Here is a 27,892-nt window from a genome sequence, read left to right as displayed (position 1 = left end):
ATTGGGATGGGATTGCATTAGTCAGAAAGGAGCTGAGTGGGCCCTTTGGTTCAGTGTTCTACCAAAGTTAAATAATAAGTGGATGGGCCACATAAATGTTTTAATATAATTGGGTGAAAGTTCCTCCTCTAACATCGTCCATAGATTGAAAATGGTTTCTGTCCACAAGGTTGTGCAGTTGATAGTTGTTACAGGCCGAAAGTATGAGGGGTCGTGATCAGCTCACTATACCACTGGAGGCTATATGAGTAAACAGCAAACTGTTCTTATGAAAGCAGGATGTTGGCAAAATGACAAACTGCGTCTGCCACCCAGAAGGAATGCTGAGGGCAGTCACAACACAGGCACAAGTGTTTCTTGTGATTAGGCACATCTGAAGCCTGTTAACAATCATGTGAACCTGTGATCAATTAAGCAGCTGACCAATCGTTACCTCCTCACTGCTCTTGCTACGCAATAAATACGAAGGGCAGTAGAAGCTTTGTGGCTGCCTTTGCTCATTAGAAGCAGGGAGCTCTCTTCTTCTTCCCCGGTTCCCCTTCCTTTAAAACAGTTTCTTTTGTCTTGAGTTTTCATTTCTACGTTCGTCTCTTCATTCAGTCTTGTAATGATGGTCTTAAGCAGTAACAGTAGTAACTGCTGTAATGACGGTCTCAAAATAGTAACCATGGCAGTCGGCCACAGACGGATCTGTATTCACCACCTCCATGGTCCCTTTCCTGCTTTTGTTGATCTTTTCCCCTATTAAAACAGAGGCCTGATCGCCTTATTTGCACCTGTCATCTTTGCACTGAGTCCCCAGTTTTTGTGGTGTTCTCCCCAACCACCACCTTTGGGTGAATTCTCCTTCCTGCTTTTAGGTTTTCAGTCCCCCTACTGTCCTCCAGCCTCTTCCCCATGATTAAAGCAGGAAAAGCCTTGGTTATCTGAAGGTTTCTGTACTGTGGACAGCCTGCCGAGGTGGCAGCAGTTAGGTATGGCTGAAAAAGTTCAAGTAACTCTTCTGGAGCTTTAGGACGTATGTTCACTCCTCATCCTTAGCGTGGGGAGTCACTTGTTTTTCTCACACCATATAATTTTTTCTCAAGTTCGGACCCCCAGGTACACGATACTGCTTTCCAGTATGTTTGCCGTAATTTTATTAGGTACTTAAAGCATCTTTGTACCATAATTCTCCTTATCTGACAAATTAAAATTCATTTTAATGGTTTCTTTTAACTTTTTTGACTATAGAAAATGAAGTTTTAATGATTGGAGCTCATCTTCGCAATTAGTAGAGATCTTGCTGACATTCTATTTGAAAATAGTGTTTATTCTGGGAAGGATATTATGCAGGATAATACAAGAGTTTTCAGAAGTTTTTACATTTTATTTAGGGTCTTTGCAATGTGTTGAATCATTGTTTTAGTTGGAAATCCAGGTTCATGATATTGCCACTCATTTTTTTTAAATTGATATGTATCTCAACATGGCAAGAGAATGGTATTCTGGGGTCTCAACCAAAATCCAGAGAATGTAAGTTTTTACCTTTGTTGTAGACTTGGGGTAATTTCTCTTATTTGTCCAAGAGATGCCAGATGAACAAATCACAGTACAGGCATACTTCATTTGACTTTTTAAAAAAATGCAAATTTAAAGTTTGTGGCAACGCTGCATTAAGAAAGTTGATTAGCGCCATTTTTCCAACACCATGTGCTCACTTAGTGTCTCTGTGCCACATTTTGGTGGTTCTTATAATATTTCAAACTTTTTCCTCGTTGTTATGTATGCTATGGTGATCTGTGATGTGATCTTTGATGTTACTGTTGTAATTGTTTTGGGATACCACGGACCACACCCATATAAAAAACTGAACTTAATTGATAACTGTTATGTGTGTGTTCTGACTCCTCCACCCATCAGCCGTTTCACTGTCTCTTTCCCTCACCTGAGAGGCCTTCTTATTCCCTGAGACACAACAATACTAAAATTAGGCCAATTAATAACCTACAATGACCTCTAAGTGTTCAAGTGAAAGGAAGAGTCACACATCTCTCTTTAAATCAAAAGCTAGAAATGATTAAGCTTAATGAGGAGGATGTGTGCAAAGCCTGGATAAGCTGAAAGCTGTGCCTTTTGCACCAAACAATTAGCCAAGTTGTGAATGCAAAGGAAATGTTCTTGAAGGAAATTAAAAGTGCTATTCCAGTAAACACACAAATGATAAGAAAGTGAAACAGCTTTATTACTGCTATGGAGAAAGGTTAGTGGTTTGGTGGAAGATCAGACCAGCCACAACATTCCCTTAAGCCACAGCCTAATCTAGAGTAAGACCCTAATTTTCTTAAGTTCTACGAAGGCTGAGAGAGACAAGGAAGCCGCAGAGGAAGCATTGGAAACTATCACAGGTTGGTCATGAGGTTTATGGAAAGAAGCCATCTCCGTAACATAAAAATGCAAGATAAAGCACTAGGTGCTGATGTGGAAGCTGGAGCAAGGTATCCAGAAAATCTCCTTACTATCATTGATGAAAGTGACTACACTGAACAACAGGTTTTCACTGGAGATGAAACAGCCTTGTATCGGAGGAAGATGCTATCTAGAACTTTGCATAGCTAGAGAGAAGTCAGGGCCTGGCTTCAAAGTCCCAAAGGACAGGCTGACTCTTGTTAGGTCCTAATGCAGCTGATGACTTGAAGTTGAAGCCAGTGCCCGCTTACCATTCCAAAAATCCTAGGGTCCTGCGGAATTATGCTAAGTCAACTCTTCCCATGCACTATAAATGGAACACCAATTCTGGATGGTAGCATGTCTGTTTACAGCCTGATTTACTGAATATTTTGAGCCCACTGTTGAGATCTACCTCTCACAAAAAACGTTTTCCATTTAAAGTATTACTGCTCATTGACAGTGCACCTAGTCACCCAAGAGCTCTGATGGAGATGTACAGGGAGAGTAATAATTTCATGCCTGCTAATACAATATCCGTTCCGCAGCCCGTGGATCAAGGAGTAATTTTGACTTTCAAGTCTTACTATTTAAGAAATGCATATTTTAAGACCATATGTGCCATAGGTAGTGATTTCTCTTGAATGATCTGGGAAAAGTACATTGAAAACCTTCTGGGCGAGAGTTACCATTCTAGATGCCATTAAGAACATTTGTAATTCATGGGAAGAGGTCAAAATGTCAGTTAACAGGAGTTTGGAAAAAGTTAATTCCAATTATGGATGGCTTGAAAGGTTTCAACCCTTTAGTGGAGGAAGGAATTGCAGATGTGGTGGAAATAGCAACAGAATTTGAATTAGAAGTGGAGCCTGAAGATGGAACTGAATTGCAGCAATCTTATGATGAAACTTTTAACGTTTGAGGAGCAAACTTGAACAGATGATGAGCAAAGAAAGTGGTTTCTTGAGATAGAGTCTACTGTTGGTAAAGATGATGTGAATATTGTTGAAATGACAGGAAAGAACTAAGAATATTACAATACATTAACTTAATTGGTAAAGCAGCAGCAGAGTTTGAGAGAATTTTGAATTTTGAAAGAAGTTTTACTTATGTAAATGCTATTAAACAGCATCCCATGCTACTGAAAACTCTCCCCTGAGAATGAATTGATGTGGCAAACTTCATTGTTGTCTTAAGAAATTGTCACAGCCATGCCATTTGGCCACCACCACCCTGATTCATCAGCAGCCATCAATATTGAGGTAAGACCCCCCACCAGCGTGACTTGCTGAAGGCTCAGATGATTGTTAGCATTTTTTAGCAATAAAGTATTTTTAAATTAAGATTATGTACTTTTTTTTGGCATAATGCTATTGCACGCTTAATAGACTACAGTGTAGTATAAACATGACTTATGTGCACTGGGAAACCAAAACATTTGTGTGACTCACTTTATTGTGGTCATCTGAAACCAAACCTGCAGTATCTCCAAAGTATGCCTGTATTCAGTTTTCCTATTCCAGTGATATAGTGGTTGTAAAATAAAAGTATTTCCTCCCTCTTTCTCTCCCCTCATTTATCTCTCTCTCTGTCTGTTCCTCTCCCTTCTTTCCCTCCCCTCCCTTGCCTTCTTTTGTTAGTTCGTTTCTTCCTTCCATCCTTTCATTATTCCCTCCCTCCCTTCCTCCTTCCTTCCTTCCATCCATCCATCCATCCATCCATCCGTCCGTCCGTCCATCCATCCATCCATCCATCCATCCATCCATCCATCCATCAGCAAACATTAAGTGCTGGATTTCAAGATTCATAGACATGATTCCTTTTTCTTAAGGTACAGTAGGTTAGTGGGAAGGAATATAGGGATTATTTTATGGTATTATAAGTTCTTTAATACAGTTTATACTAATCATCCAGTTTAACATTTTCTCACCTTCATATTCCTTAAAACCTGAAGCTTAAAATTTGTGTAGATCAGGCATCAGCAAACTAAGAATAATTTGTACATTTTTAAATGGTTGGGGGAAAAATTCAAAAGAATAATTTTATGACACATCAGTTCTATGAAATTCAAATTTTAGTGTCCATAAATAGTTTCATTGGAAGACAGCCATGCTCATTTGTGTGTGTATTGTCCGTGGCTACTTTTGTACTAAACAGAGTTGAGTAGCTTTGACAGAGACCATGTGACCCATAAAACTTAAAATATTTACCATCTGGTCTTTTATGGCAAAAGTTTGTCACCTCCTGCTTTAGACATCTTTTTTCCCCTAGAAATTCCCAAGGATAATTGATTGTGGACACATCCAACTATGTTCCAAGACATGGGCTAGGGACACAGGAAAAAGCAACAAACCTGAAGAACCTGTTTCCTACCATCACAGAGCTCAGAGTCTAGTGAGCGGAATACAATACAGAAAACAAAATGAGCCAAAATAGATCATGAAAAGTATAATGAAAGAAACATAAATACTGTGAGAGAAAATAGGAGAGGGGTTTCAGATGAGGTGCTCTAACGCCGAAACCCTTAGGAAGCATACACTCACACTCCAAAGAACAGCAGAGGTAGCCGTCCTGCGTGCTCCAGCCACCAGTCTTTCTCCAGTTTTCCTCGGGAAATGACACCATTACCTACTCTGGCTGAAGCTCACAATCTATGACATATTTTTGATTCTTACCATTCCTCACATTCCCTCCTTCCTCTCCAATTCATCAGAAAGTTCTGTTAATTCTACTTCCAAAACATAGTTCAATTTTGCCTATTTTTTAAGTCTATTGCCACCATAAACCAAGCCTCCATCTCTCTCAGCTGAGCTCTTGTAATCACTCCCTTGTCTCTCTAGTCCATCCTCTGTTCCCTCCACCACTGTCTATTTTCCAACCAAGAGCTATGGTTTTTTAAGAACTTGAGTCTGGGCAAGACTCAAGTTCTTGAGTGGTGGCTCACACCTGTATTCCCAGCTCTTTGGGAGGCTGAGGTGGGCGGATCACTTGAGGCGGGCGGATCACTTGAGATCAGGAGTTCGAGACCAGCCTGGGCAACATGGTGAAACCTTGTCTCTACTAAAAATACAAAAATTAGCCAGGTGTGGCATGCACCTGTAATCCCAGCTATTTGGGAGGCTGAGGCAGGAGAATCTCTTGAACCCAGGAGGTGGAGGTTGCAGTGAGCTGAGACTGCACCACTGCACACCAGCCTGGGCAAGAGAGTGAGACTGTCTCAAAAAAAAAAAAAAAAAAAAAGAAGAACTTGAGTCAGATTATATCATTTCTTTGCTGAAAGCCATCCATGCTTTTCCATAGCCCTTAGAATAAAATCCAAACCCATTACAGCTTGTTAAAGAGGAAAGGAAGCCAATAAGGCCTGAGCATAGGGAGTGTCTGATGTACTGGACTGGATATAAGATGGGGTAAGAAAGAAGGATGATTTCTGTGTCTCTGACTTCAGCAAATGTGTGAAAGATAGAACCAGTTACTGAGTCTAGGAAGACCAAGAGGAATAAGTTTGTTCATTGAAACAAACAAAAACAATGTGCGATTGTATTCTTATCTATCAATCAAAAAAAATCTGTTTATTTTTGAGATTGAGTCTTACTCCATCACCCACACTGGAGTGCAGTGGCACAATCATGGCTCGCCACAACCTCCTGGGCTTAATTGACCCTCTTGCCTCAGCCTCCAGAGTAGCTGGGACTACAGGTGTGCACCACCATGCCTGGCAAATTGTTTGTATTTTTTTGTATAGACGTGGTTTTGCCATGTTGCCAAGGCTGATCTTGAACTCCTGGGCTCAAGTGATCTGCCCTCATTGACTTCCCAAAATTCTGGGATTACAGGCGTGAGCCACCGAGCCCAGCCCTGTGTTTTAATCAATTTAAATTTGAGGTGTTTCTGATACAATTGATGTCAATAAAACATTTGGACCATTGAGTATGGAATCAGAGGCAAGGTCTGGGCTGGGTATATAGATCTGGGAGTTGTCAGCCCATGAGGGGAGTTTAAAGCCATGAAACTGGAAGAGCTTCGCTAAGAGACCAAGTGCAGGTCAAGAAGAAAAGTGAACCTTGAACAGCCCTGAGGTCTGAAGTGGGGGTTACTTCTTAGGGGAAGGCAAGAGTCCAGTGGAATTCCTCCATAGGGACTGAACGGGAAGGATGCAGGACTTGTGCTAATTTATCCAGGGAAGCAGTTCTCCATCATCTTTGGAGGAATTGGGAATCTGGACTGGACAAAAGCCAAAGAATGTTAAGAGCATCTTCTACAAACAAAGCCTCTGGCTAATCTAAATTTAATTCTGGATCTTGTAATGTATAGTTTAGGAGTTCATTTAAATTTAATTTGCATAGAGTGAAAATAAGCTTTGACCTTTATAATTGCTGTATCAGAAAACTCACATGTTCCTTGACTTGTTAGCCAATTTTTCCTCTGTTACTTTATTCTGGTTTTGTTCTTGTTGTTTCACTTTGTAATATACGGATTTAAGAACAAGTGTCTGGATATCCACAAAGGCATCACAGACAGCTGACATGTCGATCTGCTTTTGTTTGTAATTAAAATGGGCTTAAATCCCATCTCCTTACACTAAGTAAAATATGTAATTAGAATTTTTAATATATAATAACTAAAATATCTCATTCTAGGTTCAGGGAAGGTAATAATATTATTCAATTAGAGGCTAAATGCCACCTCCTAGACAAAGCCTTCTAATTGTTTTGTATAGATGGTGATCTCTTTTCATAGGGCATTCAAGTTAATATAGTGATCTGGAAATCAGTACGTTAATATAGTGATTTGGAAATCACTGTACGGTAGCTGTTAAGAATATTATCTCTGGAGCTTGGCTGCTTGGATTTGACCCTGGCAGTGCCACAGACAAGCTCAAATGACCTGGCAAATTATTTCATTTCGGGGGGCCCTAGTTTTCTTATCTGGAAAATGGGGATAATTGTACCAACCTGATGGAGGTATTGTCAGGTTTGCATGAGACAATCTATATAAAGCGCATGTTCTGGGATCAGATTTAAGAACTATTTAGAAAAAATGTCTGTATTAACCCTTAGCTAAAAGATGCCATGATTTGTAAAGATATTATTATTAGCATTTTTACTCTTCTTATCCTCAAAGTGATTTGATGGGATATGGGCAATCTTCTAGGCGATATTAAATCAGGAAGGCTTTAGTGTTCTAACATACAAACTCTCAGAGAGCTAAGGACTAAAATTATATTTTTCTTTATATATCCAGTACGTGGCACAATACTAGGCTATTCATGCTTTGTGGAACTGAGGACTAAAACTCAGAAAGTTGTTTATTAGAGAATTAGGATTATTGGGGCAAGGGCTGGCACACGCCATCTGCTTGAAGGGTTGTGTTAGTGGCTGTGCAGAACTTTCCATTGCATCATTACTTTTGTTTTTTGTCAAGAATGAAAGGTATATAACAAAAATTGGCTCAAGAGAAGTGAAACTAAAGAGAAAAGAGGAAAAAAGTGAAGATGCTGGGCACAGAGGCTCATGCCTGTAATCCCAGCACTTTGGGAGGCTGAAGCAGGTGGATCACCTGAGGTCTGGAGTTCAAGACCAACCTGGCCAACATGGTGAAACCCCATCTCTACTAAAAATTCAAAAATTAGCCAGGCGTGGTGGAGCATGCCTGTAGTCCCAGCTACTTGGGAGGCTGAGGCAGGATAATTATTTGAACCTGGGAGGCTGAGATTGCACCACTGCACTCTAGCCTGGGCGACAGAACGAGACTCAGTCTCAACAACAAAGTGAAGAAAGAAGTAAAACAGAATCGAAGAAAGCTCTACTCTGAATGAGCTCAAATGCGTCTCAGCACAGAGAAATACAGACAAGTGTGCTGGTTCTGCCTGTGGAGAGGCACTGTCCCAGAAGACGGGAGTTACCCTGTGACCTACTAGGCCAGATAGGCTTTTGGCTGGAATAAAGTAGTTGAGCCTCTAAATGACTTTATTCTCCTTCAGCTCCGATTCTTTCAACACAGGGGTCACTGATTTCTAAAACCAGACCCAGTGGGATTGAATAGCTTGCCCAAGGTCACAAGCAGTAAGGCCACTGTTAGGAAGTGCCCCTGCCATCCAGAGATCTTCAGCTCTGAAATAGGCTGCCTAGGCCAGGTGTGGTGGCTCACGCCTGTAATCTCAGCACTTTGGGAGGCCGAGGCAGGCCGATCACCTGAGGTCGGGAGTTCAAGACCAGCCTGGCCAGCATGGTGAAACCCCATTTCTACTAAAATTACAAAAATTAGCTGCGGGGGTTGGTGGGTGTCTGTCATCCCAACTATTCAGAAGTCGGAGGCAAGAGAATCACTTGAACCCGGGAGGCTGAGGTTGCAGTGAGCCAAGACCACACCATTGCACTACAGCCGGGGCAACAAGAGCAAAACTCCGTCTCAAAAAAAATAAATAAATATATAAAATAGTCTGCCTTCTGAGATTTGCCAGTCTCCCTGTCACCAGTAGTGTTTCAGGCACAATGAGAGCGATCACTTGTCAGGGATACCGTAAAGAAGATTCTTGCAAAAGGATTTGATGACCTGGAAGGTCTTTACACCTTAAAGTTCAATGATTCTAGCTCCAGTTTCATGGATTTAATAAGACAGCCTCTCTGCCTAGCTCCTTTTAGAAATGGATCTTTGAAAGCCTTTTGTTTTATGTTCTATTTAAAATAGCAATTAGCTTTGCATCTCAGGTACTTTACAGTGCACCATGTGTATTATTCTTGTGGAATATTAGTTCACCAGATGATAGCCCACAATTCTAGTTACATATGAAGTGGTGGTGCAGTGAAATAACATTGCAGCTCCTCACTAAACCAAAAACTCCAGCAAGCTTGTCGCAGAGAGACCCTCATTTTCCCAGCTGTCAACCTGACTGATATTTTAATTTTTTTGCCCTGTAGAAAACTTCAGTCTCTTATCCAATAGATTAATGAGTGAACCCCCAGGAAATGCAGCAGAATGTTTCTGTTTGCCAATGCAATGAATGCAGAAGCTAATAAATGTCTACTTCTGTCAGGAGGAGGCGTGTAATGAGTAAATGATGAGAGAAAGAATTCAGGGAAACAAATGATCAATTCAATCTAAGGTGACAAACAATTTCCTAATAACTTGGCCTCTAGTTGGAGAGAGGGCTTCACCAGTCTAAGAGAATGCCTGTTGTAACTAAGCCTAGCACAAGGCCATTTACATCAGCTGCTGATGGATTTGGTCTGGTTACATTTGGGTCACACTGAGCAATAAGGCGACATTCAAACACAGCCTGGTTATTGCAGACTTTTCTTTGCCCTGTAATTTCTGTGAAGGTGTACTAGGAAAAGGAGTCATTTCAGAGCCTGATTCACATTATTCACCCCGATTCCATTTATGTTTCACATTTGTCTTTTTAATAAAAATCTTTTTCAAAAGTAAAGATCTAGTCTCTTTCTCTTGAAATGTGTTCAGATCACAGGGGTCACACAAGAACCTCTTTTGTGTAGAGTGAATATGCTGTTCTTTAAAGACTTTTGTAGACGTCAACTCCCTAAATCCCCAGTATCTGCCTTTATGGGAACTAACAGAATACATGTGCTTTGTCTCTCATGGATGGGTGCATTCTTGGTTATAGGTCTTGTTTGGAAGGACTTGGACCTACACTAGGCAGAATACACAGTAAATGAGATGGGCCTTGGAAGGAGACTTGCATCCCACATGGAAGATGTGAGAAAGTGACATCATGCCAGACTGAAAGATCATTTGATGAAATGCATTTTATTATCACCCCTTTGTGGGATCTTTCTAAGAACAATTCTCAGAAGAGCCACGTGGCAAAGATTGGCTACTAAATACCAGCAGTCTTCAGGGACAGATTTTCATGAATATTTCTAGAAGACTATCAAACGTGTTTACTGGTCCTCTATAGCTATCTTTTTCTCCCCATCCCACCCACCCTCTTCTTCCTTTTTTTTTTTTTTTTTAACCAATATGACACATTCTGGCGTATTTCAGTACCACATGAATGAATTGCTTCTCTGCAGTTGAGGGGTAAAACTTTTAGGTAGAGTTTAATGCAGGAAAATGCTAGAGCCACCAAATAGAAGCTGGACACAAGCAATACTGCAGGCCTCTTAGTGTACTTGGTAGCATATGAAATACACCTTAGAGACTCGGGAATCCTGCACACTGCCTTCTAAGGGAGAGCCATTATACCTGAAAGCTAAGACTTTTCAGTGTGCCTCTATTCACATGCATATTTCTCTGCCAAGTCTTTCAAAAAGGCCTTTCCTTTGAAATACAAAAAGATAAACACATCTTTGAAATAGATCGGTGATCCCTTTGCCACTTTTGAGCTTTCTCCAATTCATATCTGAGATTTTTAACCCTTAAGACCGACTTTTCTATTCACCTGCATAACTTTATGTGTGTTGTTAGCACTAGAGAAAACCGTGTCACAATAATCATTAACATCTCAGTTTGTGCTAAAATTGATGAAAAGAAATTAAACTTCAGATATGTGTATCATCTGCATTGGGTCTTCTTTTTCTTGGGTATTGTGGTTTGGTTAAGAAATAAATAGAAACCCTCTATGGTCAGCAAAAGGCATGACTTAGTCAAGTACTCTGTAGGGTACCATCTGCTGCTGTGTACTGAAGGAGCTCTAACATTTTAAACCTCAAGACCTGAGGCCTTCTAGCTCTGGACTTAAGGACTGATTTATTTCTGGGACTTAATACCTCATTGAACACCAGCAAATGTGTGACCTTGTTTAAACATACCATTCCTAGTAGGTAAAATAAAGATAGTGGCCCCTAATTTACTTCCTTCTTGGCTGGTTTTTATCATAAAATCAAATGATATGAACATAGGAAATAATTGATTCCTAACAATATTTGCTTTCGGACAGTCCAAGACTCCAGCTTTCCTATGCTTTCAACTCTTGCCCTGATAGAATTGTGTTCCCTTGTATAGGAGCAATCTCCAGAGCCTCCCTTCTTTCCAGAGACTTTTGAATATGAATGTTATAATACATCTCAGTAGATCATAAGCACTGGAATCACATAACTAAATTTTTTTTAAAAATCTAATTCGGGTCCTAGGAGTTGCATTCGATAAATACTTGAGTGAATAAAAAATGAACATTGACCCACTTAACAAATGGAAGAAGAATTTCAGAGATACTAATAATAAATAGGACTTTACCTTCATAATTTAAAATTGGTTTGTCCCCCAACCCCCTTTTAAAAATTAATCCCCACTCTCATCTGTATTGACCTTGTGGTTACGTAGGTTTGTACTGTGCCTACAGTATAAACTGTACAAACGAAATGGTAGATTTTTGTTTTTACTTTTTTGTTCTAGAGGGAAAGTTGGTACAGTTTGGAAAACCATAAGAAACTGTTGTGTAACTGTCCTTATTCTTATATCTATTCACCAAGGGCTAAAAAAAAAACTTAAACATTTCTTCTCTCCTTTTTTCTCTTGGGGAAAGGGGGAAAAAACAAACCAAACTCTAAGCAGCCCTATCATTCCATTATGTGAATAATCTACTACTTACTTTAGCTATTTTCTGTGGCTAAATACTTGTTTTTCATTTTTCACTATGATAAACTCCACAATGAACAAATTTTAAGCTACATTTTTATATACATTCATGATTATTTCACATATTTGCAGACATGAAGCCTTTGAGTCAGAGTACACTCGAAAGGCATTTGAAACATGTTGCCATAAATTGTACCAATTTATACTCTTCGTAGCAAATGATGAGGGAACCCATTTCCTCATTTGCACATTACACTTAATACATCTGTGAAATAAAAGAAAGCAAGTAAGACAGCCAGTTTGATAGGATAAAATCAAATGATTTTACCAATCTTTGTCTTTCAAATTTTTTGAATGCGACTATCAAGGAAATGTATGTGCTAGACACCTGCAGTCTAGCCCTTCCCTGTGCTACTCCCCGATCAGGAGACTTGAAAGAATGGTATTTTCTATTAGGTGAAATCTCAGCTTAGAATATAATACAATTCATCCCAGACTTCGGAGAGTGCACAATGCCAGTGATAAAAGTAGATTCACAATGAGACACTGTCTTGGATGGTAATTCTATACCCCTTGCCTGCACCAATCCCAAAACTGTCTTCATCGAATATAGATGTTAAGTGTGTGCATTAAAAGAGTGAGCATCACAGTTGTTTTTTTTTTTTGAGACAGAATATCGCTCTATCACCTAGACTGGAGTGCAGTGGCATGATCTCAGCTCCCTACAACCTCCGCCTCCCGGGTTCAAGTGATTCTCCAGCCTCAGCCTCCTGAGTAGCTGGGATTACAGGCGTGTGCCATCATGCCTGGCTAATTTTTGTATTTTTTAGTAGAGACGGGGTTTCGCCATATTGACCAGGATAGTCTCAAACTCCTGACCTCAGGTGATCTGTCCACCCTGGCCTCTCAGAGTGCTGGGATTACACCGTAGTTCTTAATGAGTAAATCCATCTCACTCATTTGTGTCACCTTTTATATGTCAAAAGGTGACACAGAGAACTTCCTGAGCGTAGTGATCCTTTGAGCTTAAGGATGCTTTGCCTTGCGTACACCATCAGAGCACCTCCTCATTAAGGCTTTCACTTGTCACCCTGCAGCGGTCAGTCAGAGTTGTTTCATCTTCTTACTCACTTAGAGAGGTGTGCACAGTCTGGGATACTGAGCTTGTTTGTGGCACTTGCCCTTTATGAGAGGTGCGTATTTTCTGCGGTGCTGCAAAAGTATTACTTCTGAGCAAATACATTTGATTCTGCTGGGATTACAGCTCAGCTGGTGCTGAGGAGCATAGCAAGTATCATGCCTGTGAAAGAGTTCAGAGGTTTGCTCAATCTTCAGGAAAGTTTTTCTTAAGTAGATTTTCTGAATCAGAATGAATTATTTATGTTGGCCTCTATTAGAATGTGTCTGTCTTCTCTTGCTAGAGATTTGACGCAATCTTACTTTAAAAAGTCGGGTTCTAGGCAAAAGTGGGAGGAAGGCAAGCTTTGTCTTGGCCTCTCCAGCCTACTCTGTCAGGATTCCTTTCTCCACGAACACTCCTTCCTCACAGGACTCCTTCTGTAGTCTATACACTTAACTTTTTTTCTGGAAAACATTCTTGTTCCCATCTGTTGGTTATGAGTCTCTATAAGGAAGTTAATTGATAATTAGCTGAAGGGTAATAATAACTGGATTCACTCAGTTTCTCTCTCAACCCGGATTCCAAAGAAATAATAATTCAAGGTCTTCTAATTCTTTATGAGAATCTTTAAAATTTGTTTTCTCTGTCCTATGGTTATTTCTATGATTACTATAATTGTATTTTCAGTCAGTAGGATGGACCTTACAAATTTGAGAAACACTAGGTTGGATGACAAAAATACCTCCTTCCCGTGGCATTGCCACTATAATATGGAGCTCTTGAAGACAAGAAAGACAACGAAACTGAAGCTAGTTATCTCTGTGTACTATAATTGGTTAGCTGTTTGGAGCTTTCTGTCCAATAGCCTTTGGAGGTATCTTCAGCCTTTCATTCCTAGGACCTACCTCTGGCCTGGCCCGTATTATTAGCTCTCCAGCAGTAGTGCTTCTTGAATGAATGAATTTTAGGTTGGCTTCTCTGAGGACTGGAAAAGAAGGTGGAATGGTAAGCCAATATCATCCAAATGAGCATCTGTTATAAATCCTTCAGATTATTAATATAAAATTATGAATGAATGCAGGGCTAAAGAGCATTGCTGTTAAAGGAGCCAGTGTTTGCCTGCTTCGTCTGCAGTAAGGCTGATCCTTTATGGCTTTCCTCTTGGCCCACAGTTTTCAAGAGGACTCTGTGTGCGTGTGCTTACACCAGAGCTTGTAGCTGAGCAAGCACAAGAGTGTTTGTTTGTTAGATTTATAGAGTTCCTAGTCATAGGAGATGATATGAGACCAGGAGTAAAATGGAGTGCAAGCCTGAGATGTGTTGGCAATACGAATGTGACACTTTCTGTATAAAGCCATCCAGTGGACGTGCTGTTAAATGTGCATGTAGCATCACCTCGTTGAGCACTTCCCAAGGAAAACTGATGACCTGGAGAGTGACTGTGTCACATCACACAGCCCTTGAGAGAATGGGAGGTTCCTGTGCTGGTTCCATGCAGTAATTTAAGAGTTACTCTAGAGGTCTTGCAAGACATCACGGTAAGTTCTTGTGATAACCCTTCTGATAACTGTGAAATTGCTTTGTCTCACCCTTGTAGAATAAACAGTGAGACATACAACTATGTCAAGAGCAGAAAGGTCTCAGGTGTGTAATATAGAAGTCCAAAAGGTGAGTGTAGATGGCTGATACTGCTTTATCACAGGGAGAAGGGCTACAATAATAGAAGGATTTGAGACCTTTTATTGGCATTATTATTAAAAAGAATAATAGAAAAATTAATATCTTATATTTGGGATAAATGAGAAGTCTCAATCTAAGCATGGAAAATAGAGAAAGGATTAGAGTCACTTTCCCAGTAATATTTAGATAACTTTCATGCATGATTAGAATTTACTTAATACCTGCTGGAAATGAAGGCATATTTTTCTAATAAAAATTATACATGCCCAGGCTAAAACCTTAATTGTTATAGAAGGCTATAAAAGAAAGAAAAGTATCTTCTCACGTCGGTAACAACTGTTCCTTGCAGAACATATCTGGATATGTGAGTGCATGTATTTTTGCTTATCATTTTGTAAAATAAACTGTTCAAAGTATTTTGTACCTTTCTGTTTTCTTCTTGGACCTCTTTCCATATCAAAACTGGTAGGTTCCTCTTATTCCTAAAAGGGTCAGAATAAACTTTTACAAGTAGAGAGATGAAGCTTGAATTGTCTGACACAAATAGCTAGAAAAATTTAAAAGAAATTAAATCACAACTAACTTAAGAACTGAATATGAAGGTAGATACTTCAGAGAAATATAGGACTTTAGAGACTCATTACAAAAACCACTTCCTAGAAATAAAAAAATTCCACATAGTGATCCAGTAGCACTGTAATTGTTTACTAATTATTTATGTGATTTTTAAATTTATGTCTGGCTCCTTCATGATACCGTAAGTTTCATAAAAGCAGGGCCGTTTATCTGTTTGCTCACCATTATATTCAAAATTCTTGGCCCCGTGCTGGCACAGACCTTTAGTATTAAAAGAATTTAAAAAGTGACAAATAAAAGGAAACTTAGAATGCCAAATGAGTTTTTGGTGCAGTTGTTTATTTTCATTGCCCAGATGAAGAAACTGAGGCATGAGATAATGTAACGAAGGTTATCCTTGTGTAGTGGCAGGACTGTCTGTGAATCTAGGATTCCTATTCTAATTAGAAAACCAAATCAAAAAAAAAAAAAACAAACCTGAGACTCTAATTAGTGAAGTTTCTAAAGCTCCTGGAATAAAACTAGAAATGCCAGAAGCAGCTCTGAATAGCTCTGTTTCTTTATATGAGATATAGTAAAGATGGAAAGAAAGGGTAATTATAAAAGTTTATTAATTTTGCCAAGGCACCCAGGAGACAATGGGGTTTTCATGAAATGTGACTTCTCAGAGATGGTAAGATTTGATGCGAGAGTTAAACATGACTTTGACATTTTTTAATTCTTCCTGTTCTTTGTTGGAAAAGGAGAGAGGCAGAAGGAAATGGAGATTCCTCACAAGTGAAGCATTACTGCAAAGGAGAAAGATGCTTCTAGTGTGTCATTGCATTTGACTTTATTGAAGTTATTCATGAGGTGTACAAAAAGCAAACATCTTAGGGCTTACAGAGGTCTATTCCTGATTACGTTCACCCTGTCTATCATAAAAATAGAATGGCTGACATTAGAAGCAGATTTTTCTCTTGTTTAATAAAAGGCTGGCATGGTGGCTTCAGTGTCATAAGAGCCCCAGGCACCTATTGTTCCACTGCAGCACCCTAACACAGGCCTTTGCTCTTTAAGGTCAGGTTATGTCCCAGGATGGCTGCTGGAGCTCTGGCCATCACATCAACATAGCAGGCTGGGAAAAAGGGCTGAAAAGATCCCCTGTCAGCTTAGATCAGCTCCTTTTAAGCAGCCTACTGGGAAGTCCCATATAACACTTCTGCTTACAGCTCAACCTCACTGGCAGCAAACTTGAAAGATTAGTTTTGTTTACCATATATCTAGCTTAAAACTAGGGTTATCTAAGGAGGAAGGAGAGATTTTAAGATAAACTAGTGAGAGTCTTGTTTCCATAGGGAATCTTAATTTGTCTTGACTGTGGAATGTAATAGGATTTTTGATTCGTTAGAAACTGCTAACTTGGTTATTTATTATTGATTACTGGTGACATGGATTTGAAAAAAATAGGGCTGAGACAAATTATGATTCACTTATCTGTATACACAAATGATTATTAGCAGAAATTTAGGGATACGCAGGATAAATAACTAGGTTTTCGAGTTCAATGCTTACATAAAACAAATACCAATGCTGAATGTTAGATACATGGAGATGCAGTTTGAATTCATCGCTTGATGATTGTTCTTCAGGTTCATGTATAGCTGCGTAGGTAAATGAATGGAAATCCATGCTCTTTGGATTACCTAGGGAGCCAAGGTTGCTGGCAGGAATGGTATTGTGATGGACAACCTCTGCCTTCCACAAGGAGAAACCAGGCCCTATGCCAAGTACTGAACTTACATAGTCCCACTGATACAGTCATCCTGAAAGATAAAGTCCTCATTTTAGATGTTAAAAAGTGCAACTCAGTTTAAATAACCCAAACCATTCCTTAGTGTACCTTTCAGAAACAGAATACTGGATCTGATATGCTGTGAATCTGAACCGATGTTGGCAATTTGCAAACTATTTAAATTAGCTTTGATTTTTCTGTCTAAGGACAGCATTCTCCTGGGGGTGTTGAGTAAAGACGGAGGGTAGGGGATAAAAGAAGAGAGTTCAGGGAAGTGGACTCAAAGCCATGGGTTTAAGAAGTTTCAGTAATAAAATATTCTTTAAGGTTCCAGCTACTCTGTTGGAGGGCAGCTTTTCTTAAACCAAGAATTTCAAATTCCTTCTGCTTTTCTGCCCACCTATAACCGACTTCAGAGTATAGACAAAAGAAAGGCAAAATTCAAACCAGTCATTAGGCTTTCTGATAGAATAAACATTAAAACTTCTAGATAAACTAAATTTGGATTATTACTGATTAAAAAAAAAAAAAAAAAAAAAACAACCATAGCTTTTAAAGTTCCGGTAAAAAATGTAGTTCCATTGCAAAGTCAATCTCTTGATTCTCTGTAACTCTGTAAAAATAAAGAATGGTTGACAAGTCATGAACTCCTTCTGAACACCTGATGCCACTGAGTAAGTAACTATTTCAGAGCTTCTGTGCCTGGAATTGTATCTGTGCAGCAATTAATGCAGCATTAAATTGGGTCCCCAAGTGCTTAACTCTCACCTTTGGAAAAATATACTTGCCTACATCCAGCTGATTCTATATCATAGTTCCTGGGCGAGGATTATAACCAAAAGTATAATTAGGACTTTTGAATCTGGCTACTCAACAATGAGAACTGCTCTTATTTGACATTGGTGTTTGTGGCACCCTGGACCTTTGTTGGAATTGGCTGTTGGAATTGGAAGTGTCACCTAGAGTGACACTTGTGTTTGCATGTGTTGTAGGAGGAAGAAGAGGCCTACAGTTGTTAGCAGTAACTATAGACCAGTTTAGACACAGGACAGTCTCACCTTCAGCCAGTGTGGTGTTGTACCTTGAAGGTACAGAACCACACTTGTTCCTGCCACCATTGTCTCGGTGCTGAGGATCTGTGAAGTTGCCACCATCCTTGAATGGACAGGCAGTCATCTTCTTGTTCTTTTCTGGGAAATAGTATCAGGCCACCAGAATTTAAATTGTACCTCATCCCTCATGTGTTACATAGTCATGCCCTAATCTCCATATGAAGCATTCTATAATAGAACTGACAAGAGCCAGTTACATTTTTCTTATGACCTCTTTGATTTGTTATTTTCGTACATGCGACGGGTATGATCATACTAGTTATAATAAAACAGAAGATTCAGAATCTGAGAAAATATTTCACGTATACTGTGTATGTGCATGTTTTCTTTTGATCAAATTTAGAACTTGAAAACAGATACTTTTCAAATCTAGCAATAATGTGTATCTGTGCGTGTGCATTTTAATATATCCTTTTAAAAGTGAGACTTTCTGAAAATGGAAAATGGCAGTGTATCGCACGTTCAAAATCCTGGGCCACGGCCAGCCCAAAGAAACTCGGGAATGATGCCCACTCTTGTTGATTCCCGTTTCCTTCCTTACGGTCTAGAAACTTTGTTCTTGGGGATGAAGATACCAGATGGGTAAATCCCTCCCATCCCCCAAATTAGTTTAAGGGATACTGGAAAGAAATATTGGAATACTTGCATCTAAAATCAACCAGTTTGTTTTGTACTTGATTTTGTGCTGTCACCTCAGCTCTCTGTGGCAGGTACAATAAATTCGCTCAGTAAACACCCATTCCAAATTCTTTCTTCTTCTTTACCCTAGAAGTGAGAAAACAAAAATAATCAATTTCCTAGCCTCCTTTGTAGCTGGGATTCTCAACCTCCTTTGCATGATATAATTGTAGCCGAAGGGGTGGAAGTGCAAATCTCTGGACCTCCCCCTTCCTCCACCCTGAGGGCATGGGCATAATAACTGCAGGTGTAGTAGCTACCTTGAACCATGAGGACAAAAGTCAACTGCTCAGGGTGGCTACAAGGGAAGACAGAAGAGTGGGGCCTAGTTATTTGTTGATACACTTGGATAGTTATATCAGCCGTGAGTTTCCCATCCAGATTTCTTATTACACAAGAAAAATAAACCCCTTACTTGTTTAAGCTACTGTTTGGAGCTTCAACTGTTACTGTACTATTATTGTAATTGAACACATCTTAAGTGATACACATTTCCTTTTTGTAGTAGCATTGCAGGCTGAAGTGTTTGTCAATTTGTAGTGGATATAATAAAGGTAGTATTTATTTTCATCCTCATTATAACATTATTTCATTTACTTTAGACTTGTCTCTATCCCATCCTGTTTTAAATATGAGCAACAGTTGAAATGCTGTTTAGAATTGCAGGTGTCACTCTTAACATTATTTCTGTGAGTTTGTGTGTCATGTACTTTCTGAGTGCTCTAGGTATAACAATGAATAGGACAAGATACCTACCCCTAGGGAGCCTGGAGTAGGTGGGGACCACACAGAAATACATGTTGTTGGTACACTGTGGTAAGTTATAAAAGTCTCTTCTTTGTAAGAACACAGAGAAAGAGCATAATCAGTTAGCTTTTACTATATAATGAACCGCCACAAACTTAGTGGCTTAAAACAGCTACCATTTTATTCACATCCTAATTCTGCAGGTTACCAATTTGGACTGGTATCAACTGGGCTCACTCCTGCTGAGTTGGCTGAGGTTTGGCTGATCTAGGCTGTCCTCACCGTAGATAGCGTGTAGTCTCTCTTCCGCTTGCAGGCTAGCCTGGGGTGATTGACATGGCACTGTTCAGGATTGCAAGAGAGAGGCCCAGGTTTGAAACTGGCACACTATCACTGTTGTCATATTCTGGTGCCCAGAGCAAGACACAAACACAGCCCAGACTGAAGGGGTGGTGAAGTAAACACACGCTCATGATGAAAGAAACTGTGAAGTCATGTTGCTGGGGGCACGAATATAGGAAAGAGTAAAGCATGGTGGCCATTTTTGCAATCTACCACCGGGTTCTGAGAGAACAGGGGAGGATATAGCAACAATTTTCTTAAATGATTTCATCTCAGATTTTTAAAATTCAAGATAATAGCATGCCCTTCTTTATTAGTACTGAATAAAAGGTGATACCATTCAGTCTTCATCAGTTTTGGAATCATCTTTCAATATTGCCAATTACCTGTTGAACATCAGTTTAAAAAATAACCTATAAGAAAATACCACTTTGAGAAAAGAAAAGTTGCATGCCAGAAAGTGCAGGATTGACATGTGGTTGGACCTTTCTTTAATCTGGCATTTCTCATGGACCATTTTAGGAGATTCTGTTCCCTCAAGATGCTCCGTGAGCAAATCAGTTTGAGAATCATGAACAGTAGTTCTCATCCTAGAGATTCACACTACAGAGTAAAAATCAAGGCCTTGGGAAGTCTTGGCATTGAAGTACTTTCGCTGTTTAATGTAGTTAATTGGATTTCATTAGTGATAAGGTCAAATGTTATTGGTTTGATTTTTATTTGGGCTAGTTAGTTAATGCCATAGCTATTAACGCTCCTGACACTGGCCCACTATTGTCTTCATATTTCCCATCCATCTTGAGGAACAGAAAAACAGAACAGGTAAGCAGTATGAGCAATATTCACCAACGTCTGGTTAATGGAAGAAAAGGCTTTTGTTTTAAAGATTTAAATTTTTGTTAAAACGGCTTTTTAAAAAAACCACCCCACCCATACTATACAGTTTTTTTTTTCCCTGTTCAAATAATTTTTAATAATAGTTCCCATTCCTAAGTCCCTGGTGCTACAAAGAGTTTTACATGTATTACCTTATTTAATCACCAGAGTATCCTATTAGGTAATCATTATTACACTATTCCTGTTTTACAGAGGACAAGTAACTGTTGAGGTTAAGTAACTTACTCAGTTTCACAAGCGTAGGGCCATGATTTGACCATCTGGCTCCAAAGTCCGTGTTCTTAACCACCGTGCTGTACTGCTAAGAAACGCCCACCTAAGTGCAGAGTTCTGTGGACAACATATGCATATGTTTTACAGGAATCATATTAAAAAGTATGTACAATGGAGCCTTCCATCTCCCCACACAGTTTGTTGCCTATGTTTTCAGTAATTGATCCATGGTGCCTTAGATTGGAATGTGTTTTAATACAGAAAATCAAAATACCTATTGTTTCCAATGATGCCTTGTCTATTAAAATAGGTGACAGAAATATCTTCCAAATATAGAGAATTATATTGTTGTTTTAGATATAGTTTACCTCCTAGGAGCTTACTTGGCTTATCTTTGACAAGGATGTGCAAGTCTTTATCAGATGGTTGATAGTGCTAAGACATCTAAGAGGTACTGTCATTCTACTTTAAATTTATGAGATCTACCTTCTCAAAGAGTCTTAGTGGAAAACATGTTTTATGCTTATATCAAACAATAAGCCTTTCTTCTTGAAAGAAATTATTAAAGCACACCTTTGATATTTGAATTAAATCACATTTACCTGCCACAAATTTATATTAACAGTACCACTGGACAAATCATATCAAGTATTTTTTTTTCTGTTTATAGGGCTGGACAATATGCAGAGTGAATATGAAGATATTTTTTATTTTAGGCTGTAAAGGACCTTATAGGCACAGAAGTGATATGTTGTTACACACAAAAAAATGATTATTCATTAGAGACCACCTTGTAAGATCATGGACATCTTTCTTTCTAGCCTTTTTTTTTTTTTTTTTTTTTTTTTTTTTTTTTTGGAGACTCTGTCGCCAAGGCTGGAGTGCAGTGGCATAGTCTTGGCTCATTGCAACCTCTGCCTCCTGGGTTCAAGCGATTCTCATACCTCAGCCAGCTGAGTAGCAGGGATTACAGGTACCCGCCACCACACCTGGCTAATTTTTGTATTTTTAGTAGGGATGAGGTCTCACCATGTTATCCAGGCTGGTCTTGAATTCCTGGCCTCAAGTGATCCGCCCACCTTAGCTTCCCAAGGTGTCGGGATTACAGGTGTGAGCCACTGCACCTGGCCCACTTGTTCTTTTTAGTTCTCTTTTTAAGGTCATCTTAACAGGATTTCTTCCCCGCTCCATGTACTATGAGTAATTACTCTTAACAAATTTGGGAGGGAATGTACACATCTTCTTTGGAAATAGGAATGTGATTGTTCCTTATTTGGGCACAGATCATACAGGTCTTACAATTCAGCTATTAGTAAATGATCAGACAAATTGATATATATCCTACTACAAACTGTAGGGTTAACCAAAGAAAACAGTTATAATGATGACATTAAAGTAACAGTCATCTATAAATAATAAACAAGATAGCAGCATGTGCAACCTGTTACCATCTCAAGACAACAGAGATAACAAAAGCAACCTTTCTGAAAATGGTTGTGCGCCTACCTCTCAGTACCCATTCAGGGTAGGAACATTGTGGTGTTGCTAGGCAATGTCTGAAGACAGAGTTCTTGGAGCAATTTGGGGTCCACCAGTGATCTGCCAGCAACACTGGCAGAATCACTAATTTGGAGTACCTTTGTAAAGATTATAGCTATATTTAATTATGAAAAGTGGTTATTTGCCATCATTCTTCTAAACACTGATTTTTTTTCACTTTGAATGGCAAGCTAAATACTATGTTATTCTCGCATTGTTCTAGAAACCCCGTAGTTTACAAATTTAGTGTGTGTATTCAGAATCACCCAAGCTGCTTGTAAAAAATGCAACTTCCTGGCCCCATCCCCAGAGATTCAGGATGTGACCCAAGTCTCTACAGTTTAATAAGCTCCGTAAGTGACTCTGAAGCAGGTGGTCCATAGACCTTGAACCAAGGGCTCACAACAAAAATTAGCTGGGTGTGGTGGACGTGCCCCTGTGATCCCAGGTACTCGAGAGGCTGAGGCAGGAGAATCACTTGAACCTGGGAGGTGGAGGTTGCAGTGAGCCAAGACTGTGCCACTGGACCCCAGCCTGGGCGAAAGAGTAAGATTCCATCTCAAAAAAAAAAAGAAAGGAAGAAATTATTGCACCATCAGAACACTACAGTAATCATTGATGCAAACAGGACTCACCAGTGGATACCAAAAGGTGATGGACAAAACTTTGAGAAGAAACAGAACATTTGCATAGCCTCGAAGTAGCTCCTGCAAGATATCAATTACAGGAAGGAAAAATGGTAGCTTTGTTGTGGAGAATCCCCACAGACACCACTTTAATCAGGTAATCAAGGTCAACATCAATAAAAAGATCTGTTGCCATAAAGTAGTCCCTGAAATCAGGCAGGAGAAGGGCATATTGCTTCTGTAGAATTCTTCCCAGTAGTGCATAAACTCTAACCATGAGAAAACGCCAGATGAGCCCAAATCACGAGCCATTCTACAAAATATCTCACCAGTATTCTTCAGAAGTGTCAAGGTCATAACAGACAAGGAAGACTGAGAAACTGTCACAGATGAGAGGGTCTAAAGAGCCATGGCAATTAATACAACATGGGATCCAAGATTAGGTCCTGAAACAGAAAAGGAACATTAGTGGGAAAACTGGAAATAGCTGAATTAAGTCTGTAATTCAGTTACTACTATTGTAATATTGTTAAAACATTACTTTTGATAATTGTATCATAATTATCTAAGATGTGGACATAAGGGGAAGCTAGGTGAAGGATATATGGGAATCTTTTGCCTATTTTCTGTAACTTTAAATTTTTTTCACAATAAAAATGAAGACAGTATATTTGCTTAGTATTGTGTATACCCTGCAACGGTTTAGTATTCAAGAATATGTAAAATCCCCACTTAGCCAACATCTTCAGGACGTACCCACCCTGCCCAATATACTTTTATATTCTAGCCAAATGAAATCTTGTATTGTTAGCCCCTTTGGAGGGAAGTAGGAGTAATACAATTTTTGTCTGTATTATAAAATATTTAATTTTTTTTTTTTTTTCTCGAGACGGAGTCTTGATCTGTCACCCAGGCTTGAATGCAATGGCGTGATCTCATCTCACTGCAACCTCCACCTCCTGGGTTCAAGTGCTTCGCCTGCCTCAGCTTCCTGAGTAGCTGGGATTACAGGCACGAGATACCACTCCTGGCTAATTTTTTGTATTTTTAGTAGAGACAGGGTTTCACCATGTTGGCCAGGCTGGTCTTGAACTCCTGACCTCGTGATATGCCTGCCTCAGCCTCCCAAAGTGCTGGGATTACATGCATGAGCCACCATGCCCGGCCTATAAAATATTTTAAGCCAATGTAACAACTAGCTGCATGCCCACACCTCATTTTTAAAAATACAGCAACCTAGCGTAGCCCGTGTTCCCATACTTTGTGGCATCCAGCTCCTTTTGTGCACTTCCACCACACCACATGACTGCTGCCACTCAGAGATCATCAGTGGAACTTGCTGTTTACTCTTCTTGTTCATTATTTTTTAGCATAAGGTGCATCCTACCGATCAGATCTACCACTTTTTTGCTCTGCATGTTTGTCTAATTCATTCCTTTACTCTGTAGATTTTCGCTGTACAAATACCCAGTATTTATCCATTCTCTCACTGGAAAACAATGAGTGTTTTTTGTTGGGTTGGTTGTTTTTTTGTGTGTGCTTTTTTTGTTTTTTTGTTTTGTTTTGTTTTGTGTTTTTGAATAGGTTCTGTTCATTTGTAAAAGTGTCTTCTGAGGCCAAAGGAGATCTCTACTCTTTCTGAACTCCAGTAACACTTATCTATGACTTCTAACTCGGCATTTGTGACTTTCCATGATAATAATTGTTCTTTTCTCCCATGTTAGATGGAAAGTTTCTTGAGGGTCTGATTCCCAAAGATAGATGTTATTAGCATAATAAGAATTTAATTTTCTTTCACGAATAAGCAAATACTTAATAAATTAAACACTGTCTACACATAGATCTTGAGAATACTTGTGTTTATTCCCTTGGTTGTTACATGATATTACCTCTTGGGGACTTTTCTTTGTTGGAAGGATTTTATGCAATATGGGAAACTGGTCACTGAGGTGGAAATATGGAGCATAAATAAAGCCTAAAGCTTTAATTTGAGAATTATGTGCTAAGTTTTCAAGCAACACAGGTACTGGGTTGTGCGCGCGTGCGTGTGTGTGTGTGTGTGTGTGTGTGTGTTTTAACATCCTATAGGAAAGTTGACAAAATTAGTAATAATTTTACCTGCATTTGTCATGGCAAAGCAGAGAGGAACTGACTAATTTGTGTTATGGCTTTTGTGCACATTCTTAATAAAATGTGTAATGTTTACCATTTAGAATTTTTACCATTTAGAATCTATACCTAGAATGGAATTACCCTAATTATTTTCCTCCAAAATTATTTCATTGAGATGTTGATGTTACTCTGTGAAAGCATTTAACAGATTTCACAGCTCTCTTGCCTATCTTATTTGATTTCTTCAACAGCTTTGGCAGAAATAAGCAGGGCTAATATTATCATCCATACTCGACGAGTTTACACTGGAAGGGAAGCTGGGGGAGATTAAAGACTCCCTCAGGGTCACAGAACAGAACCAGAAACCAGATCTTTCAACTTAGTCCTGTCTCTGTCCAGATATTACAGTTCCAGTGCTTAAAGTAAGCAAAAGTATTAATTAAGATATTATTGCTTAGCCAACATGTTAATAGATAGTTCAGTAACATAATACCCACTCAACATTTCGTTAGAGTAATTTGGGAGTTTCTCATCTTTAGTGAGAGTAACTATTGTTAGTGATTAGTAACTGCCTTTTTGCTACATTCTTTGATAGAAGAGTTCAAAGGAAATATTACACCGAACATTGCAAAAGCGTGTGTTGTGACTGGTGTGTATTTTAAAGGGAAGAAAATCTTATAAGTGAAACAGATAGGAAGGTGTGACATAATGTTAAGTATCTGAGATGACAAATGGTTTTTTGATAGCTTGAGACCTACAGAGGAATTAAAACCTCTCGGCATATAGACAAGTGCAGTTGATCACTCAAATTGCAATTTTATAAAATGCAGCAGCAGTACACTTAGAATATTGTCTTCGTGTCAGAAATGCACCTTTGTGCTTGAAAATGATAAAAAATTACAATCGATCCTTACAACTGTTCTGTTCATCTTTATTGATCAGGTGCAAGAAAGATAAATCGTAGCCCAAATAAGATCATAGTAAATGTTAGCATCGTAGGGGACTATAGGTTGATAGAAAGCCATTCATCATCTCAAATGGTGACCTGTCCATGGCTCTAGCCACCCTGAGTCTGCTGTCTAATCACATACCTATTGATTTTATCTACATCCAAGAATCCTGGATGTGACTGTCATTGGACAACCTAGATTGTTAAATGCAAAGGGGTCACTGGTGTGAAGAGGATTTCACTTTCATTTTTTCACCAACCAACAATGATTTATTAAAAAATAAATGATCCCAAGCCGTGCATGTGAAACCTGAGTGATTAAAGAATGAAAGGTACACAATAGACCACTGTATTGTGGTGGTGTTTTTGTTGTTGTTTTTGAATGCAGTGCATTTTGCAGGATATTTCATTGAGTCTCAGGGCTCATGGGGTCATTTAGGCCACCTCCTGCAATAAGACCAGTTTCAGTGTAGCTAGTCAGAATGGATAAATTTTGCTGCCCCAGGAAAGGCATTACTTTGCCACTGCATCTTGGTTCATGTTGTTTATGTGTCCATTCATGTTAGTAGTGGAAACATTTTTTGTTATTAAAATTATCTCAATCTGCCCCCTTATTCCTACTGATTAGTTATAAATGTTGCTGTTCTTGTGGTCATGTGGAAATGATGGAACAACTTAAACTCCATAAAGAAAACTTTTTTTTTTTTTTTCTTTTTTTGAGATGGAGTTTTGCTCTTGTTGCCCAGACTGGAGTGCAATGGCTCCATCTCTGCTCATCGCATCCTCCACTTCCCAGGTTCAAGTGATTTTCCTGCCTCAACCTCCTGATTAGCTGAAATTACAGGCATGCGCCACCGGTTTCTCCATATTGGTCAGGCTGGTTTCGAACTCCTGACCTCAGGTGATCGGCCCACCTCGGCCTCCCAGAGTGCTGGGATTAGAGGCGTGAGCCATACATACCATCTTGCTGACAAAAATACTGTGTAGAAAGAAATGACCTTTAATATCCTAGTAGGAACACCAGTGGAATAATAGGCAAATATGAATATGTGTGAATTTCAGTTTTTGATCTCAGGCATCCTTTGATCTTACAATGGTAGATTCCAAATAATGGCGATCTAAAGAATCTTTCCAAAATGTTAGGAATTTTCTCCAGAGGATCAAATGATAAGGAATCATAACTGTGAAAGTTTACTCTGTAATTATAATTGGTATGTACCAACAACTCTACTGTTATTTAAACAAGTAGCTTTCCATGTGTTTTATAATTATCCATGCCACCTTTACAAGAAAGCCTTCTACTGCTTGAGTGGCTGAAACAAGGTTTTATGTATTTTTTGAAGTTGTAAATCTTCCACACATTTTGTCATCTTGGATAGTGAAACCTTTGCTATCAATCTTTGTCCACAGAGCTCAGAGTTCTACAAAGTCACCACTGAACAGTATCAGAAAGCTGCTGAAGAGGTGGAAGCAAAGTTCAAGTAAGTTTTTAATGGTACTGTAATTATTTACTGTTCTTAACAAGATGAAAGCACAATTTTAGTGCTTTTTACACAGGACATAGTT

General features: G+C 39.1%; 1 protein-coding gene across 2 annotated transcripts in view; it reads left to right on the top strand.

Moving 5' to 3' along the window:
• CHCHD3 (coiled-coil-helix-coiled-coil-helix domain containing 3) overlaps positions 1-27,892 on the top strand; it is a 298,991-nt gene that overhangs the window by 211,916 nt on the left and 59,183 nt on the right. For both annotated transcript variants that reach the window (XM_007982963.3, XM_007982962.3), the window contains one exon: positions 27,737-27,807. In XM_007982963.3, the coding sequence (XP_007981154.1) occupies positions 27,737-27,807 (71 nt within the window). The remainder of the gene's footprint in view (positions 1-27,736; positions 27,808-27,892) is intronic.

The sequence above is a fragment of the Chlorocebus sabaeus genome, chromosome 21 (genome assembly GCF_047675955.1).
Source record: "Chlorocebus sabaeus isolate Y175 chromosome 21, mChlSab1.0.hap1, whole genome shotgun sequence".
Classification (NCBI taxonomy): domain Eukaryota; kingdom Metazoa; phylum Chordata; class Mammalia; order Primates; family Cercopithecidae; genus Chlorocebus; species Chlorocebus sabaeus.
Note: the sequence above shows the minus strand (reverse complement) of the source record. Positions and strands in the feature narration are given on the sequence as shown.